At 34.8% G+C, this 20,104-nt stretch overlaps 1 protein-coding gene across 1 annotated transcript in view; it reads right to left on the bottom strand.

Moving 5' to 3' along the window:
- Positions 1–9,629: 9,629 nt before the first annotated feature.
- The window catches only part of LOC106664895 (protein FAM43A), a 97,172-nt gene continuing 86,697 nt past the window's right edge, over positions 9,630–20,104 (bottom strand). The window contains exons 2-3 of the mRNA XM_014390961.2: positions 13,502–13,857; positions 9,630–11,809 (exon numbers count right to left, since the gene is read on the bottom strand). Of these exons, the coding sequence (XP_014246447.1) occupies positions 11,141–11,809; positions 13,502–13,857 (1,025 nt within the window). The 3' untranslated portion in view covers positions 9,630–11,140. The remainder of the gene's footprint in view (positions 11,810–13,501; positions 13,858–20,104) is intronic.

Raw genomic sequence — 20,104 nt, 5'->3', positions numbered from 1 at the left:
TAAAGCTAAACAAATGCAATATCTTCAAATACAAGCCGTGAAATTCAAATTGCTTAAACTTTAGTTTAAGAACTGCAATGGTTGTTCGTTACATAAGCTTTCCATAATGAATAATGAACTTCTTAACTTTAAAATGATAAAGTGACTCAAACAAAAGTAATTCAATACCACAGATTAGCAATACCTAAACTTCTTTGGTAAAACAAAGAAATACAGCACAATGAAAATACGGGTATAAAACAATTGTTTGGCGAATTTAAAAAAATTCATGAACTTGACTTATTTTGAAAGGTGTGGTGATTGGTGACCATTAGTCGATGATTATTCGGAAATCGTGAGATGCGGTCTGGTGTGACAGTTTCAGAAAACATTTTCTTTATCGTGCCAACGTTTCGATCTTTATTGAGATCATCTTCAGGGTGTGCGATTTACAGTGTTTAAATTTAACAAATACACGCAGGATGTGGAAAAAAGTGAATGTATACAATGCAAATTTTTTTTATATATTCAATCAAAGTGAAACACTTTGAGTGAGTAGAAATACTTTGATCACAAACAACCAAGTTTGAGAATCATTTCTCCTCACTTTTCAAAAAATGATTTTTACTTTTTGATCCGAAATTTTAAAGATTCAGCGGGCTTTCAGCCTCTCCTAGCTTATAACTGGACAACCACAGAAAATAGCGTAATATCATAATTTTCACCATAAGTATAGTTCCATAAGATATCTCTCTCCTAAATATTTTTTTGTCATATCAACCATCAGGGTGCCGATGTTTTTGAAAAAAGCCCATTTGTAAGTATGTCGGTTGGAAAGCAGGGCCGCTGGATTCGAACCCGAGACCTTTACCTTATAGTGATGAGCGCTGTGTCAACAACTAAGCCGTTGCGGCCACCGACGCCCCTCCCAAATCTTTACAACATATCATCTTTATGAGAACCCTTTTGATCCAGTAAGTCCATGATTCAGTACAAAACCTTTCTATGAACATTGTCATCATCAGTGGATGATCAGTGGCATAATCAGGTAGGCAAGAGATTACCTCATCCACCTGTTGTGTTCTCCTTACTGTGCAGATATGTAATGGGAATATGGCATTTACGTACATATATAAGTGTAATGTTCTATTTACGCTGTAAGAAACGATTGGGCTTTTCTCCATCTTTAGTGACCAGTGGTTGATTTAGGTTATGAGTGTGAATTATATCATTCAAAAATATATACCTAATATTATATTATTTGTCGTGTAAGTGCATTTTGGCATTTTCATATCCTTAGTGATTAGTTTATGCCGGTGGCTCTTCTTTCTTATAATCCTGAACCAACGAAGATTTCAAATTTTTTTTGCCTTAGTCTCAGAAAATAGTTTTACTTTTCAACCCGAAACTTTCAAAATTAACTGAGTTTGTGTTGTTCCTCTCCCTCCTTTTACCCTGACAACCGCTGAAGATTGCGCAATACCATCATTTTCTACAGAATTTCTCATGAAATCTATTTACCAAATACCTTTATTCCAGCTTTATAAAAATTCTTTGGACCCAAAGATTCAGTTTAGACCTGTTTTAAGGGCATTCGTCATCATCAGTGGATGATCTGTGACATATTATACTGAGTGTATGCCATCCATGCATATCTGTGTTCGGTTTGCAGTTTCGGACGGTTTTCAGGCATTTCGCTCTCGTCTGTGGTTGCTTGGGGTATAAACGGGGCGAGCAACTTAGTATGACATCGAGATATATACGTGTTATCTCTCTTCATCAGCCGCGTTTTAGCATTCCTCCTTCTTCTAGTTCTTGCGTGCTTACTGCTTTTCTTCTAGTTGTTCTGTGCATAGGGAGGACGAGGAAAACGAGCATACTTTTTATTCCCCTTTTTGTGCAATGTTATACATTAAAAAAACACCAGACACTCGCAATTTTTTGTCTATTTTAAACGATAGGTACTTTTATCGTTATATTAATTACAGCATACTTATATTAATGCAAACCAAATTAAACAAGTTTAGAAATGTATGAGTTTTAATGAAAAATATTTAATTATGATGGTTTGAAAGAAAGTTCACCAAGACACTTGAAAATTTAGTGATGGATTTAAATTTAACTAATGGATTACCTAATTTTTCTCTGTGCCACGAGTGTAAACTATATTTTTATTTTCAAGTTCATTTTACTTCGTTATTATACGGCCTTATAGAATTCCAAACTTGCCAGTACTACTGTGAGTTCATGGCGGTTTTGACTGGGATTCTGTTTCACAAGACGAAATCCGATAGCTTATTTACTGGATGCTTAGGAGACTAAGTCTCCCCGCGAGGCCAGAGGAGCAAAACTCTTATCCCATGGCCTTATATAATCTTTGTATATTTCTTCATTTTCCTTTCTATCTATTTCATCGTTTCGCTTCGACACTATTTATTTATATAGCCTGTTATTTTATATATACAGGCTTTGTCTAGTGGATTCGTCTGGCCGATGCCCTTACTTACAACCGAGTGACAAAATTATAGACACATTAAAAAATCACGATTTCAACATGATTGCTTTAGAATATTGTTCATGATATGAAAAGAAAATTAATTCTGGAAATGGCTTGATCTGATAATCTTACACAAATGTACATACTCAATAAACAGTATTGTTTTGATTTAGCTGCGTCAGAATTATAGATACACAGTTTGTTTACGTTTATTTTATAACTCCAAAGGTTTATTCAGTATTCACTGTACCGTGCCTTAGTAAAGTGATTACTGTGAGTTCATTTGGAGCAATTCAAAGTTATTTTAAAATACCCAAAGGAAGAAGATTTTCTGATGAGGAGCGACAGTTGATTCACTTGCTCAATGAAGATGGACTGAGCTGCCGAGATATCGCCCGATAAAAAAACGAAGTTTTTCATCGGTATCGAAGATAATACGACTAGGTGAAGGCTACGGAAGAGGGCATAGCTCTGGAAGACCTCCTTCCTTGACCAGAAGAAACAAATCGCACATCCTGCGCGTTGCTTCAAACAGCTTTTCGACTGCAAAAGCCATCGCAGAGACGGCAGGTGGTGATGTTTCTGTTCGAACTGTTCAGAGATTCCTTAAAAAAACATAGTCCGAAGAAAACTGAAACGCAAACCAGCTCTGAAACCCCACCACAAAAATTGATTTTTTCTGACGAAAAAAAATTCAATTTGGACGGCCCGGACGGATACGCATACTACTTTCATGATCTAACTAAAGAAGAAAAAATTTTGTCACGGCGCCAAATGGGTGGTGGATCTTTCATGATTTGGGGGTGTATTGGGTGTAATAAAAAAGGGACTCTTTGTTTTCTTCCAAAAAAAGTTAATTCGGAATATTACAAGACAATACTGGACAAAGAAAAAGCTAGATTCAGCTATTTATCCGAAGGTACTCCAATATTCCTGCAGGACAACGCACCCAGACACAATGCAAAAATTGTTAAAGAATGGTTGTCACAGAACAGCATTGAAAAACTTGAATAGCCTGCACTCTCACCAGACTAGAACATTATAGAGAATGTATGGGGAAAATTATCGAGGATGGTATATCAAGACTACCTGTAGCAGTACAACTCTGTCGACGAACTTAAAACAGCTGTCACCACTGCCTGGAGTAATTTGCCTCAAGATTTTATTCAAAATTTGTACAAAACCATTCCAGAAAGATTACTGGAAGTAATAAAACAGAGTGGTAATGCCACAAAATATTATAACCTTGTTTTAAATTGATTTTATCCCATGTGTCTATAATTTTGTTGCAGACCAAATCGTTTAATTTTAGTATTTTAATAATTTTTTCTCTTATTTACTGAAAAATTAAAGTTTAATGAAGAAAAATATTTATTTCATGTGTTTTGAATAAATATTTGTAGTACAAACCCATTACATTAAAAAATCATAACAATTAGGGGTGTATAATTTTGTCACTTGGTTGTATGATTTCCAACTGTGTTTTATAAATCTTTATTGCAGTTTTTATGTAAATTCTCCTAAATGTTATTGTTTAGTTTATACATTTATTTCAACATGTATTTCAATCTGGTTCATCTAATATATTTTTTGACGTGTCGTCTTGTTTTCGTAGACATGTGCGTAGTAGTTCGTTAATAAAATTGAGCCTATGTTTTAGCTGCTATTGTGTGCTATGTGTTTTTTATATTTCTCATGTCATAGTTTTGTTTTTACTCTTTTTAGCATGTATTGGTGTCATGTCATTTTGTGTGCATATATTTTGTCGCCATTGGTTTTCTGTATAAGAAGAACTGTACATGTTTATTTATACATTATTATAATTATTCAGAACGTTTATACTGTTGTTTTTTTCAATTTCTACAGGTACTGTTATTTTTTATGTATAAAATTCATGTACGTTTGGATATTTTTATCAAATTTTTGAGTTTTGTGATCATTTTGATAAATTAATCGTTTTTATTGTCTTTTATGGTTGAAGTCCTACATGTTGTCGATTTTATATCTAGGTTTGATTAACTTAAATATTAAATTTCGAAGTAAACAATGGATGGCTTCTAAGATTAGGAAAAGCCTCTTTCGTTAGTTATGTGGCATAATTTGTAGTACTTCACCCATCTTCTTATCCATGAGAAAATAACGTTAGAAACAATCCAAGAAGTACCAAACGAAGATTTTAACAACTATTTGAATCGATAAGCTTTGTGCGGATTTCAGGAGAACAATCACGCTTGAACGATAGCAGTGTGAAATATGTTGCCAAAGGAGTTTTCGCGAGCTTTTTCGCCGATTAGAGATTTCGAGACCTTTTGTCGGTTTTGCCACATTATTCAGTCGGGCCGGGTCGTCGTTGCAACACCGGGATAATCTCTTGGCTATTTTAATATAAATAAGTTCTATAACTTGAGAAAAGTTCTGTAACTGTCTATGAGAAACCATACTCATCGATTTTTGTAAGCAATGGCCAGTTTAACAAAGCGACAAAAGGCGGACCAGGATGTTCTTTTAGTAAATGTGTTATATAAAACTCAACTACTATTTATCGTATTGATCACTATTTATTTTATAATATTGTTAGTAGTGTGAGTTCGATATGACGAGTAGTATTGACAAGCGGTTTTTGGCTTGTGAACAATAAGGCAACAAAGCGAGAAAAGGCGGACCAGGATGATCTTTGATTAAATATATCAAGTATTATTTAAAACCCAACAACTGCAATTTATCACTGTTTACTAAAAGCAATAATTACTAAAAGCTGAACTAGATTTGAACGGGCTCGCGCGCAGACACACACACACACGCACACACCAACGAACGCACATACAAACGAATTTTAGAAAAGTGCAGTGTATTGTTACAGGTTTCATATTATTTACATTTTTCAATTACTTGTATTTACTTATTGATAGTCAAAAAATTAAAATCTGATGTAAACAACTCGTGTTCTTGCCTCAATTAAAACAAAACAATGTACACGATACTTAAGTATTTTCAAATCACTTTCCATGCGAAAAAACAACAAAAAACAAGAGTTAATTGAGATATTGAGATGCAAAACTAATTTTAATACGCAACAATGATTATTAACTTTGTTCTAAGATAAAAGGGAAAAAAACTCGAGAAATGGTGCAAACAAAGAAAAATTTTAATAAATACTTAAGGGATGTGACGAGTGGTCTTGATAATGAATTTTACGACAAAAACCAAATGATCACGTGCGTTGCAATTGAGAGTAAACTGATATTTTTTCTCGCAATTTAATTAGTAAATTTAAATTAATCAGCATTTTAGCATTCATTACATTCCAACGTTCGAACTATGAGGTCAATATGTAAAAAAAAACTTAATTTCGAACAGCAAAAATCGAATGGAAAATGAGGAATCTAATAAAAAGTGGGATGTCAAAATAACTTGCACATTTTTAAATTTTCGACAAACAGACATCTGAATTTTTTACAATGTCATTATATAACATGCATGATTCAATGTATACAACGATTTTTTTGTAAATAGCATTTTTGTTTGTTTGCATTGGTGAGTCACTTTATAAAACAACGGAAAGGCAGCCACATCAATCACTTTAGAATAACTAGGCTCTAGGTTATCAGAATGGGCAATATCCCGTCCTAATCCTACGATAACAAAGGCGTTCCTCCCAGAGGGAAAATTGAAGCCATCAAAATTGATATAATCCAGTAGCCAATGTGGTAGGCCAAAAATTGAAATGAATGACTATTTTAGACTGAGAAACATGGTAATATGTAATTAGAAAAATCCCGTAATTATGGACAAGTTCTATGAACTTTTATATATTGGCCAGCTATAACAGTTAAAAATTATTGCCTGTTAATAATTATGCTTTTAAGTGTGAATGATCGATAAATTAACAATATTGCGCCTTCGTTTTCTAATTGTTAAATTTTATACCACATGTTTATTATCAATTAGATAATTCTGGTCCATCGGTTTTGGAATTCATCCGAAATCGTAGATTGTGCCGTTGCCTCACCCTGCGTAAAACCCTGACAAAGCATTAATGTAAGCTATTGGATTCATCACCCAGCCAACCTTAAGAAGAAATCGCCCAATAGATAAAATAAATGTGTAAATACATTTTGGCTTTGCTCATGTTCATGCTAAGAGGTTTTTTAATTTATATTATCTTTCTCTTTTACTGTCTCTCGTTCTCTTTCCGTTCTCTCTCTCTCTCTCTCTCTCTCTCTCTCTCTCTCTCTCCCTCCCCTTAGTATCTATCTATCCACCTTTCTCTTGAAAGAAGGATTAAGCTAAATAATAATTTTTATTTGTTTATTTTCTGACAATTTGGTCTTCTCCAATGAAGCCTGACCCAGTTTCTTCGGCGTAGTTAAAAGGCACCAGCTCATTTTCATGTCATGAAATGGAAATACGAAGATCGACTCTCTTGATGAAATGATGCATTGATTAGCTAACTTGGTGAACTGAAACTTAGAAAGTTCAGAAATAGACTATAAACATCAACAGTTTTCGCCTTTCATCGTTAATAATTTTTAATAAAACCAGTTACGTTTCTTTAAATTTTTTAATTTTATTTATTTAATTGTAATTTAATTTTTAAACACAAAATGTTTATTTTTCTAAAGGAATCTTTTCTGTTCATGTAACTTTTTACGTGCTAATTGCATATAGGCAAGGCTGTTCGTTTTTGACGTTGTCCTTTATTTTAACGTTCGCAAAGGCAAGTGTTCATTAAACCAAATTACAAAATAGTTATATAAAATTCCTCGTTTAACTAGGTGTGTGGTTTTTTTTTTTGTGTCGTTAAAGTAATTATTCATTTCGAGCAAGGCTGTTCTATGAACACGCAATGCCCGGTTTCCTCTCTGGCTAATTAAATTATAAAACTAGACATAAAACAATTCTAGTCTGGTCATTGTTTTAAATTCCATTTGTGCAATCGAAGATGAAACTGCAGCAAGTGTTATTGATTTTTATCTACCGAAAACTATATTTAAAATCAAAATATCAAGTTTATCTTTTTGTTATGGTGATGGGAAATGCATGTAAGGTAGTAAAAATACGTACTGGTTACAATATAACATTACTATGATGAAACAATAGTTTATTAACTGTTTCAAATAAGGTCAACATGTAAAGAAATTGAAAACAATAATTTTCTCACTCTCTCTCTCTCTCTCTGCCTTTCTTTCTCTAGTTCTATCTACTTATTTTACTATTCGATCTTCCTGTTTTGTGTATCTATCCTACATCTGTAGAGCGTTAATGATTTGAAAATTTTTATTGGTACATGTATGGGTTTTGTAGCTAGTTTTAAAGTTAGTACACTATCATTATTAGTGTTTTTTAAATATTTTTATTTTTGTCCGTCTTCTGGTCTTTAGCACTCTCTCTTCTTTCTTCCTCTCCCTCCATATCTTCTACCTTCCTATTTCACGTAGAAGGTCATTAAAGTACGTTTCGCGTATAACGTTGCGCGTTAAATAATATAGTTTTTTTCTGCTTATTTTCTGTCAGTTTTGTTTTCTACGTTGGTCAGAATGTACCAGAAATGGAAATGCGGCGATCGGCTCTCTTGGTCGCTATGTTTATCAGTTTGTGAAGTCCTGTTTTATACATCGTAAAACTAAGCTCGCGATGGACAAGGTTTACTTGGTATTATGAAAAAAAAACGTAGCGAGGATTCATCCATGAGCTACGCTTCATTTCAGTCAGAAAGTTTCATCGTTATGATACTATAGGACTAGATTTGGAAAATAGAAAGCAAACGTGATCTGTTTGGTTTGAGAATAAATTTATTATCGAAAATGACCACAGGACAGCAAGTAAATAACGTATCGAGCAAAGTAACCATACAAAAACATAGCTTATAATAGTGAGGAAATAAAGAGCTTATTTAGAAAGATATTTTCTCCTCCTCTCTGTAAAAGTTTCCCAATAGAATGATGCTTTATGACGTATTTCACACCAGTAAGAATATAGTCCTAAGTCGGGATTAAAAGAGAAAGAGGAAGGTTTTCTCTTCTTTAACATTAATGTTTGCACGTCTGTCATATATCTCAGTTTGTGACAATGAATAGTTAGGTGAGGTACTGAAGATTTTTTTTGTATTTAGGAAAGAACCGGTACATTGTTAAACTAGAGATTTTTTTTCTATCACAGAACGTAAAGTAACTTAAATTTTATAAATAATGTGCTTTTCTCAATTGTGAAAGGAGCTATTGAAAAGATTCAACTTTCGCTTTCAAAATTTTAAAATCTGTTGGACCGTTGACATGAACGCCATTATAAATGGGTTTGCCAGGTTTAATGACCTTTTAATTTTTTTTTGATTATACTAAAAAATATATTATTTTTCTTCTATGCAACGTTTGTGCAATTTCCGTTTAAATGTACATATGTCTAAATAAATAAATATTTATACGTTTGAAATGATTGTTATTTAAATGTCAATCAGCAATGGCCTAGTTTCATATTATTTTTATATTATAGCACCGCTCGCAATGAATATTCAATAGAACTTGAAGAGAGGAAAATTGAATTACCCATCCTGCACCAAAATATTGGCCAATAAACGTGACATTACAATTTTCACTGCTTGTTTTTTTTTCGAATTAGGAACATGAATGTTTTGTTGTATATAGCAGGTGTTGAGAGTGAATGTATCTATTGGCGTGAGTGTAGTATAAGAGGGCTGGTGGCGGAATATTGAATACCCCATGGAAACTCAATTAAGAAATGTATGTAGTACATGTAAAGGATGATGGAGGTGTATCGAGTTCGCCCTAACTGAGAGAACGGTATGTAAATGAGAAGGTATTTAAGAATGAGTGAATAAATTGGGATCTAGGAACTTCATGCGGTGGGTGCTGAATTGACCTAGCTGTTGACAGCACCCGAAAAGACCAACCTCGGTAGCTGAACTGATAAGACTTAGTTCTGGCCCTTGCCAATACCCAAGGTGACTGATTCTCGTCGCCTGCCGGTAATTGATAATAAATTACAAAACTGGAATTGCTTGTGGACTGCGAGAAGTGGTATGCTTATGGGGTGGATGTGAACGTGAGCTTATATAGATCCAAATCCAAAACCAATTAGGAAATTGATCTTTGTACTATACTAATAAAGGTAAAACATAAAACAAACTGGTTAAATATATTAATCAATTTTATTTACATTTATTAACAATTCTAATAACAGGCGAATTATGATGTTCATAAATAATTACAAAACAAAATCGTTTTAAATAAATGTCCTAGATATACAATTACTTTAATATATTTACATACAAAAATTACAATTTAAAAAACAATACGCTTCTTTTTAAAGTAAACCAATTAAGTTATTTATACAATAATTAAAGAAAATAGTACAAATAAAACTTCTAACAACGAAGTTAAAGGTACGATAATTACCAATATGTATTAAGTCGATTAATCAAAAGATTGACAAATAGGTAACGCCTCGATCAATCCAGTAATAATACAATTGGATTAACACATTAAAAAAATTACAAAGAAAAAAATCTATAGTGATAATTATGTACACATTGGTTGACGGTTTGGTTAGAAGTCGCCTAGGGGATCTATATTCAATTAATTCACAAAATTGTACTTAATAAACACAAATTACACTGTATACAATGAAATGTACTTTAAAAAAACATATAACGTAATAATAACAATAAATAATTTTTTTCAAACATCCTACTACACGGTCATCGATTCAAATCCTAAATAAAAACGGTTAAGTTATTATTTATTGTGTTGGGGGGGCAATTAATTGCAAATCTATAGAAAACGAAAACGCAGTGCCAAAAATGATCTGTATTTCTAATAAAACAGGTACAGCGATAACAGTCTAAAAGAAAAATTCTACTGACAACGACAAACATCATTTAATACCCCGACCGATCTTTGTTACATTGAAGCTTTTGAAAATTACTGATTTTTAATAAATTAATGTTAATTGTTTATACTTTAGAATGAATTGTATAAAAAATTTACGACAATTTTTTGCCTCGGATTTTGTGCCGTTTTCAAACAGTTGTGATTTAAATGTTTTTCGTAACCCATTTTCTCGCAATCAAATACCATAAAAGAAATATGTCGGTTATATATGACGGTCGTCAAGATGGGCAACGAGAATTTTTAGCTTTGTAAAATGTATGTTACATATATCTGTGCCAGTTGTATGATCGATTGTACACCGTTGGTTTGTCAACACGGCGACGCCGGAATAATACAATTTCACCTCGTTTTTATCTTATTTTATTTTATCACTCCCCGGTAGCGTGACCGTGAAATCAATCGATCAACCCGGCCGGGGATTTTCTTTATCGAGCCATTTTCCAGTAAATGTGCGGTGACGGATCGGTTTTTCATCGGTTCGGGGAGCCTCCTCCGGCTAACGTTACACGCGATGAACCGTGACTAATTTCTAATTAAAAGAAAACCGTTTGTATTTGGATAAATTATGAAGATTTGTGGTTTGATGACGTTCGGTTTGACCCGGGACAGCAAACGGTTCTTTTCGGGTAAAACTATAAACAGCTAACTTCTCCACAGAAAAATTAAATAGACTAGACACAAAAATGGAGATTAGAATGCAAACTTATTACATCGCTTAAATTTGAATTTGTAGACATCGATAAAAATGGCTGCGAACTTATACTTCTAAACTTGTTGACTTAGATGTGTGTAAGCAGGGCTTGACGAGTTGGTGATGAGGCAGGTCCCTGATTTTGTCATCGGCCGATACCTCGACGAAGCCGCTCTCGTCAGAGTCCTCTTCGGAAAGGGAATCGAGGTCGTAAGGGGTTTTATGGGGCCGGTCCGACCCGGAGGAGATGCTCTGGAGGGACGGCGTCGACTCGTCTTCCAGGTAGTCCTCCAGCATGTCTTGGGTTTTGGCCTGGGGGTAGAGTTTGGCGAACGCCGCTTCAAGGGTCTCTGGCTCGAGGAAACCGCTCTCGAGGAGTTCCTCCCCGGCCCAGGACATCCTGTTGACCCTGTCGTTCACTCCAGGGTCCTCCACCACCTCCTCCAGGAGGTGCGAGTCGAATTCGCCTTCGACGTGAACACCGTTCTTGAAGGGGTCGATCTCGTCCACTTCGGTCAGCGTCCGCTGGAACGGGCGAAATCTCCTGAAGCTCCGCCTAGTCTCTGTCTCTTCCTCCTCTTCTTCCACGCTTTCTTCGATTGACATGAGCTTCGGCGCGGACTTACTCCGCTCCAGCGGAGGTCTGTAGTTCTGCGAGCCTGTCGAAAGAAGGATCTTCCTCCTCGGGAGCGAGGGATTGTCGTAAACTGCATTCGCCAAAGACAAACGTGCTTTCTAAAATAGAAAAAAGAAATAAACAATTAGTATTAAGCACAGATAACCAAAAGAAATTGTATTACAGTATTCACGCAATCGTGTTATTGTGCTTTTAGGATAAAACTATAAGTGATTAGCAAACAATAAAAGGTTCCTTCTTATCCGATATTTTGGACCGATTAACATCAAGGAACTATAATGCACATTAGATCATAGACAGTAGACAGATCTTAGTACAGCCTGTACTGGGTCACTTAATGGGTCCGTCTACAATCGCCTGTTTTTGATGTTTTTTAAACGCGTGTCATCTTTGAGCCATCTTCAGTGAGGAACTGATCGCATGAATATAATTTAAAATAACAGCGAGTATAGACGGACCCAACCAGTGCCAGTTCAACATACAACCGACTAGCCGACCAGCATCCATCTTGACCTTACAAGACTTTTACTAATGGTGTGACTAATGGGTCTTGAGGACATTTTGCTTTATAATACTTGACAGATCAAAACTGTAAATCGTAACCATGTAAGACACTTGGACTAATTTGCAAGATTTTAGTGTATTTATACAACAGTTTTATTGTGTTAAATGTGCTTTTTTTTTTTTTTTTTTTTTTTTTTTTTTTTTTTTTTTTTTTTTTTTTTTTTTTTTTTTTTTTTTTTTTACGAGGGTTCGCAACAGCAGAGGTTATATCAACCCTCGGGGTGCCGTGTCGTAAGTCGGATTCGAATGCAGGGCAGCTGGATTCGAACCCGGGACCTTTACCTTACAGTGATGAGCGCCGTGTCAACGCCTAAACGGTTGCGGTCACCGATGCCCCCCAATTGTGCTATTAAGATCCAAATATACGTGATCAGTAAAAGATAAAATGTCCTTTCTTATCCGATATTTTGGACCGATAAACATTAAAGTCTATAATGCATGTTAGATCTTATGTAAAACTTTTCCTAATGTTATGTTTTATTGAGGTCAGCCAAGTTTTGAACCTTTTGGCTATTTACAATCCAGAATAGTGGGTTTGTGGGGCGTCGGTGGCCGCAAGGTTTAGTCTTTGACACGGCGCTCATCACTGTAAGNAAAAAAAAAAAAAAAAAAATAGTGGGTTTGTGCCGTTGCCTCTCCCTGCTTATATTCCTGACGCATCAAAACAACAGATCAGCAGAGAAATATGATCGGAAACAACTAAGCAACCTCGACTAACGTTCGATTGAAAGTTTTTTAGTGTATTCATACAACGTTGTATTTGTTAAACGTGTTATTGTAGTATTAGGAGAAAAATATACGCGAACGAATTTTGGAAATTGTCATACGCTAAATGTAGTTACAGTTCAGAAGGTTTTTCATAGGTTGTCGAGAAAGTTTTGTTCGTTTTTATTCTTTGAATTTTTTAATGTCAAAAAGTAGTAATATCCAAAAAGCAATCTACCATGCGTACCTCTATCATGAGCCTTCTCATCGACCTTCACGTACAAAAGGAAATTCCATTTTTAAATTGTTATCGTAAATTATGTCATATTGGTTTTATAATTCACTTGGAATGACCATGATTAGTTTATTAAAATTACATTTACTACATCCATAGTATCAGTACTGTAGGAAACCTGAACCCACCCAAGTTTTGGTAGTAATAGTATATCAAGAAATGAGACTAGTAGGACTTTCAGTCAGTACATATTATGATAGATTATAGGAATCATTCAAATTTTTACCTGTTTGCTTAATTTGTCCCTTTTGAATTCGATAAGTGCTTGGGCCAGTCTGAAGCTGAGGTCCTGTGCCATACGTTTCGCGTGAGCTTCTTTCGCACATAGGACCGCGTGGCACCGCAGCTCTTGCTTTAGCTTCCTCCCCTCGTGTCTGTACACCCAGCAGAAGACTTTGGGGTAATCAGAAGGGGCGGCGCAGTAGGTGACCCGGTGGCTCCAGTATTCCGTGAGGCCGTGTTCTTTGGTCACAGCCTTCAGGCCGCTCTGCGTCACCGTCATCTTCATCTGTACGTCCGGTTTGCATGAGCCCTGATAGCTTTTCCAGAGAGTCGAAAGGGGTTTTTCTACACATCCATCTCCTGCAACAGACAAATTTGTTGTTAAATGGTGATACAAACGAGCGATTGATGATAAATTGCTTGTAAGTAGGTACGAGGAAATAGATTCAGCGAAAGTAGGAGAACCCAAAACAGTTATTAATAATCTAACTGGAACCGATAAATTTATATAATTCCTCGTTTTAAAAAAATTGCGAAGAAGATTATAATAAGATTATAAACAAATCTACGGCAGTCAAAAATATTTCTAAAGAAATCTGAAGAGGAATAAGTCAGCCTTCCTCATTCCTGACATGAATCATTTCCGCGGTGAGCGTCTGTTCAACTTCGATCCCAAACCGTATTAATACGTCTTCTTCAGATTCAATAACCCCGTACGTATGCATAATAGAAATAAGTGCCCTATTAGAAAAAATGCCAATGGTATACCATTAGACTAGTTTTTGATATTATCCGGCCGTATACCATTAAGCGGATAATGGAGCCAGGGAGAAGAAATTATTAGATAATGGTGCGTCGGTAATGTAAGAGATAATATATCGAATGTTAATTATCTAAGAAGAATTGTTTGCACTTCGTCGGGGTCAACGGAACCCAGGCACGAAAGGCGAAGATGTCCAACAACAAAATCTCCAGACGTTCGACGCGCCATGGGACCGGATAACGGCTTCCATTGTTTTCGAGCCTGAAGGTTTTATAAGCGATTTTCTAGGGATATTAAAAAAATACACAAGGAACGTCGGCGGATGTGGGTGGGCGGCAGAAGAAATGTTAAAAAACGCGATGACGGGACGGCAAACTCAGCAAATTTGATAGCTATTAGAATTCAATTTCGGCAGGGCAAAAGCAATCTTTTTTTTGTCAAGACCTTATTATCTTCTTCTTCTAAACCTGGTTTAACATTTTTGAAATTGTGATATTTCTTCTAAAGGTCCGCAGGGTGTTTAACCTGTAGCAGCTAGGTCGTATCCGAACTTGATCTGTCTGCCCTTGCTGTTTTGGTCTGTCAGGATTCAGGTCTGTCAAAATAAGTTGAGACTTAGCATGCTATCTTCAAATTACGTTTAAAAACATTAAATTAAAAAAATGAATAAACAAATCCAATAACACTAACTTAAAAGCTCGTTAATCTTTGACAAATTTGTTTGTCTGAAGCCATCTCCTTCTCCCTTCCTCACTGAAGATGCCAAAACGCGTTTAGGTAGTTCAACAAACCCGCCAGTGAAGACGAACCCGATAAATGACCCAATGGCCGTTCAGCATTTCCTTACCATGTTCAGTTGTCAAGGTATTAAGCAGGGAAAGGCAACGACACGGATCCACTAATGTGCAGTGTCAAATGTCGAAAAATCACTGTTCTACTCTGCCATACTATATGTTATAGTTCATGTCAGAAATTCGGCGGTTTGCCCTGTTCGGTAGTTGTCAGTTGAATAGTAGATGGGGCAACGAGGTACGAAATTTGTCTGATAGGCCAATTATCAGTTGGAAATCATGCTAGCTCGTCCTCGTAGTTCCTACCATGGTAATATGACAATAACCCATTTAACACAATTACAACGATTGAGATAATACTTTAAATACATATATTAGTTATGACCGCAACTTTCTTAAAAATTAATGTCGAGGGATGAGTTCGAGTTTTTTGGCATCTTAAGTAGAGGGATACTTACGGTGCCTCAACCTGCTTATAACCCTAAAGGACTATTTTCAAATCATACCAAAACCAAAAAATGAAAAGATAAATTCAACATGACTGTCGAATACTTTTTACGATAAACCATTTTTATTTGCCATCTTCAATTGTCAGGATTATAAGCAGGGAGAGACATCGATATGTACCCAATAATAAAAATTTGGACTGTCCTAAAAGCGAATTACGTACCAAAACAGTGATGAATGGGTGATTAAACAGATTGGAAACCACCGAGATACATTTCTAAAATTGATTTTTCATTCTGTCCACATGTAATTAGGCATTTCCCAGTATTTTTTTAAGTAGACTATAAGTAGGGAATTACACTAAAAACGTAATTGGTAATTTTAAAATTTGATTGTTCAAAATTGTGCTTAGGCAAAAGAATATCCTGTGTAAGTAAGAAGAAAATTAGTTTTATATCAAATAAACAACAACTCATAATAAACTACACAATGATATGAACTGATTTGGAAAAAAAGAGATCTCGAAAAAGTTACTCGATCCATTAAATGTTTCAAACTTTCTACAACTGCAACCAGTCAAATGATTAATTGCCTTAATCCAAGTTATTTCGGAGAGATCCTTTTCCTTCTAAATTCAAGGAAGCGAGGTGATTATGCAATTTATACCACAGGAAAGTCAAGAACGAGGAATTGCAAGATTTCCTAATTATACCTTTCGAAATATTAGATTACCAACTTTGTCTCGAAGTATATGTTTAAAAAATATAATTAAAATTACGAAAATTTTTGTTTTGTATAGTTCATTTTAAACAAGTTTATAATTAAAACCAAACAGTTTTTATGTATAGCAGGTTAATCGGTATGATCCACAGCTTTGATAAAAATAATTTCTTTTTATGAGAAAAACATGCCGAGGATATGGTACATGTGCATTTAAGATTGTTTATTTTTAATTGGGCCATAAATTCAAAACTTTATGAGGAAATTATTATGAATAGGTCTTGGGGCTCGCATTGGAGGAGGAAGACCCCCTATTTCGAACATACGGATGACTAACAGATCACGGTTCATTTGGGACTTTTCATAGAATATTAGCGATTCAAGAATCCATCAAAGGAGATATAATGCATCACGTGCGACTGGGCCTTTCAACGCTTTTTAACCGCACAATGGCAAGTCTGGCGCACCTCGAATTCCTTTCATCCTCCGCCCAGTCTCGTACATAAAAACAATGTATTAACTTTAATTTCTGCCCGGGTGTGCGTTGTTGAATAACGGCCGTACCGACTGGTTCTGAATGGATGGTGCGGAGGAGTATCACAAGACTAATGGATGTGTATAGATAATACACGATCTCAGTCTTTCTTTTCCGAACCGATTCAATTTTTAGGTTCTGGCAATTCTGGAGGATTTTGTTGGCCACTTTTCGACTGGACCTTATCAGTGGAGAGGGAGAGAAAAACCCATTGGAGATTAATTTTAAAACAAATTAATTTCCTTGTACTGAAATCGTTTTTATTGAAGTTGAAACAATGCATTCCGCAATAAAAGCAAACTTTTTGTCAACAATGATAAAACATTAACAAGTAAACATTTTCAATATAAATCATATGTGAACAAATAACCTACTCATGTGTAGAAAGATAAAAAAATTCGTTTAAAAATTACCCTTGTTTAAATTTTCCCGTTTAAAAAAAGTTTTCTTTATCAAAACACCTGAAATTCGGTTAGTTTAATCATTTTTGTGAATAATTAATTTATGATAGTACCCCTATTTAACGCATTGTTGCCGTATTGAAGTAATCCCTTTAAATTCTTGTAACTTCTTCGTTTCCGATCATTATGTTTGCTACTTCCTCTTCGCTGTTATGGGTCTGTCGGAAGTGTTTCGGCTTTTCATCTGCTTCAGTGGTAGGTTTGTCCTACTCCTGACAGAGAGTAGGCAGACCAAAGTCCAAAACGATACAATTACAGTTTCCAGTACACATGGAAATATTTTATTTTGTCAGTGCCTCTCCCAGCTTTATCCTTGACAGCCTTTGAAAAAAGGTAAATAAATGGCCAGTACTGCGAGGATAGGCAGACTAAAATGATCGTAAACGGCGAAACAACAGTTTGTAAATAGCACAATTGGCACGTTTATTACAAAAAAATCTCGAAAGATCATTTTATTTTGTCGGTTCCTCACCGTGCTTAAGGGATAGCCTTTGAAAAAGAAATTGTCAAAACAGCGATGATAGGCACATCTGATCGTAAACGGCCTAACTTCGGGGTTTAGTATACATTAGCAGATTTAACAGATGGAAATATCGAAGTCATTTTATTTCATATATAACAGGACACAACGGTTACCCTTAATAATTGCAAATTTTTATCTTTCCTAATGATTTTCGTCTGCCTATGCTTGCTGTTCTGGGTGTGTTGACGCGTTCGGCTTTGCACTTTCTTCAGTGCGTGGGTACGTGTCGGTGCCTCTCTCTGCTTATATCCTTGACAACCGCTGAAATTGAAAAACCGCCAAAACAGCGAGGATACACAGACCAAAGTGAAAACTACACGACTACAATTTCCTGAACAGAGCGATACCTAGTTGCATATGTTCAATAATAAAATATAACTCTTATGAAATTAATTTCTTTTGAAAGTTTAGTCGTTTTTTGATAATTTTCCCTTAAATAACTTCCCTGTTTGGGCCTGCCAGGCGATTTCATTAATTGGTTTGCCAGTGCCTCTCCCTGCTTATATCCTCGACAACCGCTGAATTTAGCCAACTGCTGAGAGGATAAAAGAAAAGATGCAGGAGGGGCTCAAGCTGCTCGAGTCTGAATACCAAGCCCAGAGGTCGCTCGATTCTCTAATCCAAGATCGAGCCTCTCTTACAAAAGAATTAACCATAGTCAAAGTACTTTATATATATNAGCCTGCTGGATACCCTCCATGCCGTAAATTAACTTTAAATTATAAATTATGTAATGTTTATAACTTTTCTTTTTTTGCAATAAAAATATATTATTATTATTAATCACTGAATTAAGAAGGCACTTATTTTTATCTACACCCAAAAAATAATTAACGGCTACAGTGTTTTTGTACAGATTGTAATAGTTGGGTCCAACAAATATGCCACGTCACAAGAAAAACAAAGAAGAGGAAAATCTATTTTTATTGGTTAACCAAGACCACTTACCTTCGATCACTTGCCTACGCAATTTATTGTTTAATTAAAAAATATTGACAATTTATATTTATATTTGTTTCTAGGTCTAACATCTTTGAATTAAATAAACGATTCTATTCCCATGATTTATCTCTTAGATAAATTTCTATTTCGAAAAAAGTTCTTAGCTAACATTGCGAACCTAACATTTCTTCCCTTTTTGCACGTGTCTTCGCAAAGCCAGGCGAGACCGAGCGGACCGACGGGACCCTATAGGGACCCGATATTGTAGAAAAGTTTCAAAATACCGGGTGGGAAAAATTGGTAAAAAATATTTGTACCGATAGTATAGCAACAATGATGACAATTTTTGACTTTTGATCCGATCCAGTGTACAAATAGCCAGGGGTATCACCATTAAAAAAGATAACATTTTAAATTAAAGGAAAAATCCTATGATGATAAGATTTTATTGTTATTCAAATACTCCTTGTTACAGATTCGAAATTAATAATCAATTATAATGAAAATTAGGGGTTTCAAGTATTAATGTAATCTTGAAAAATTGAGCAAAGGCTTGAATATAAAAGTATAATACCGAAATTTTAGAAATTGATTAAATTATTGAAATATAAACTGAACCTTATATTTATTTGAAATAAATCAGTATTATCATATTATATTAAAAATCATGAATTACCAATGGTAATGGTAAATTTTGGATAAATGATATAAATTGAAAATACCGTGTTTGATCTCGTTTACGTTTTTATTATTAATAAAACGTTAATTTTTACAAAACCTTTTTGAACTGAACTCCTGACCATTCTACGTCAGAAGGATAACCTCCATCCTATTTATCCAACGTACGGTATAGCCAACATACGTATTACTTTTTACTGAATTTATATCATTATTGTGATGGAACGGACGGCTGTTGAAAATTCATTATGATTGAAAACTATGTTTTAACATTACAAATTGACTTTTTTATTTCTTGGCCTTATCAATTATTAATAATAGTTTCAAAGTATTGATGAATGGGAATTTATTCCTCGAAAGATCGACGAAGAAACTAATAGTTTTTTTTTTCAAATTTGCCTTATTCCTGATTTTTAATATACAATTAGGTTTAGTCAAAGGAAAATTGCCCAATGTGCCATGAAAATAGTGACTTTGCCGGCTATCAATACTACAAACATTTTTATATGGATATTCACTAGTCAATTTTTACACGTTCATCCTTTTATCTATTTATATAGTATATTATCCTCAAATCTTTTTTCTGTATGTCAATATTTTGTTTTGTTTGTGTTAAGCTTCAATTAACAGTAGAGAGTCTTTTTTAAATTATACTTGTTTTCGAATTTTGTATTTTATAAATATTTCATTATTGGAAATTTGATTGAATTGTTGGTGAAATTTAAACTGATTTTTAAATCTTTACGA

This window comes from Cimex lectularius, unplaced genomic scaffold (genome assembly GCF_000648675.2).
Source record: "Cimex lectularius strain Harlan isolate CLEC.00 unplaced genomic scaffold, Clec_2.1 scaffold137, whole genome shotgun sequence".
NCBI lineage: Eukaryota > Metazoa > Arthropoda > Insecta > Hemiptera > Cimicidae > Cimex > Cimex lectularius.
Note: the sequence above shows the minus strand (reverse complement) of the source record. Positions and strands in the feature narration are given on the sequence as shown.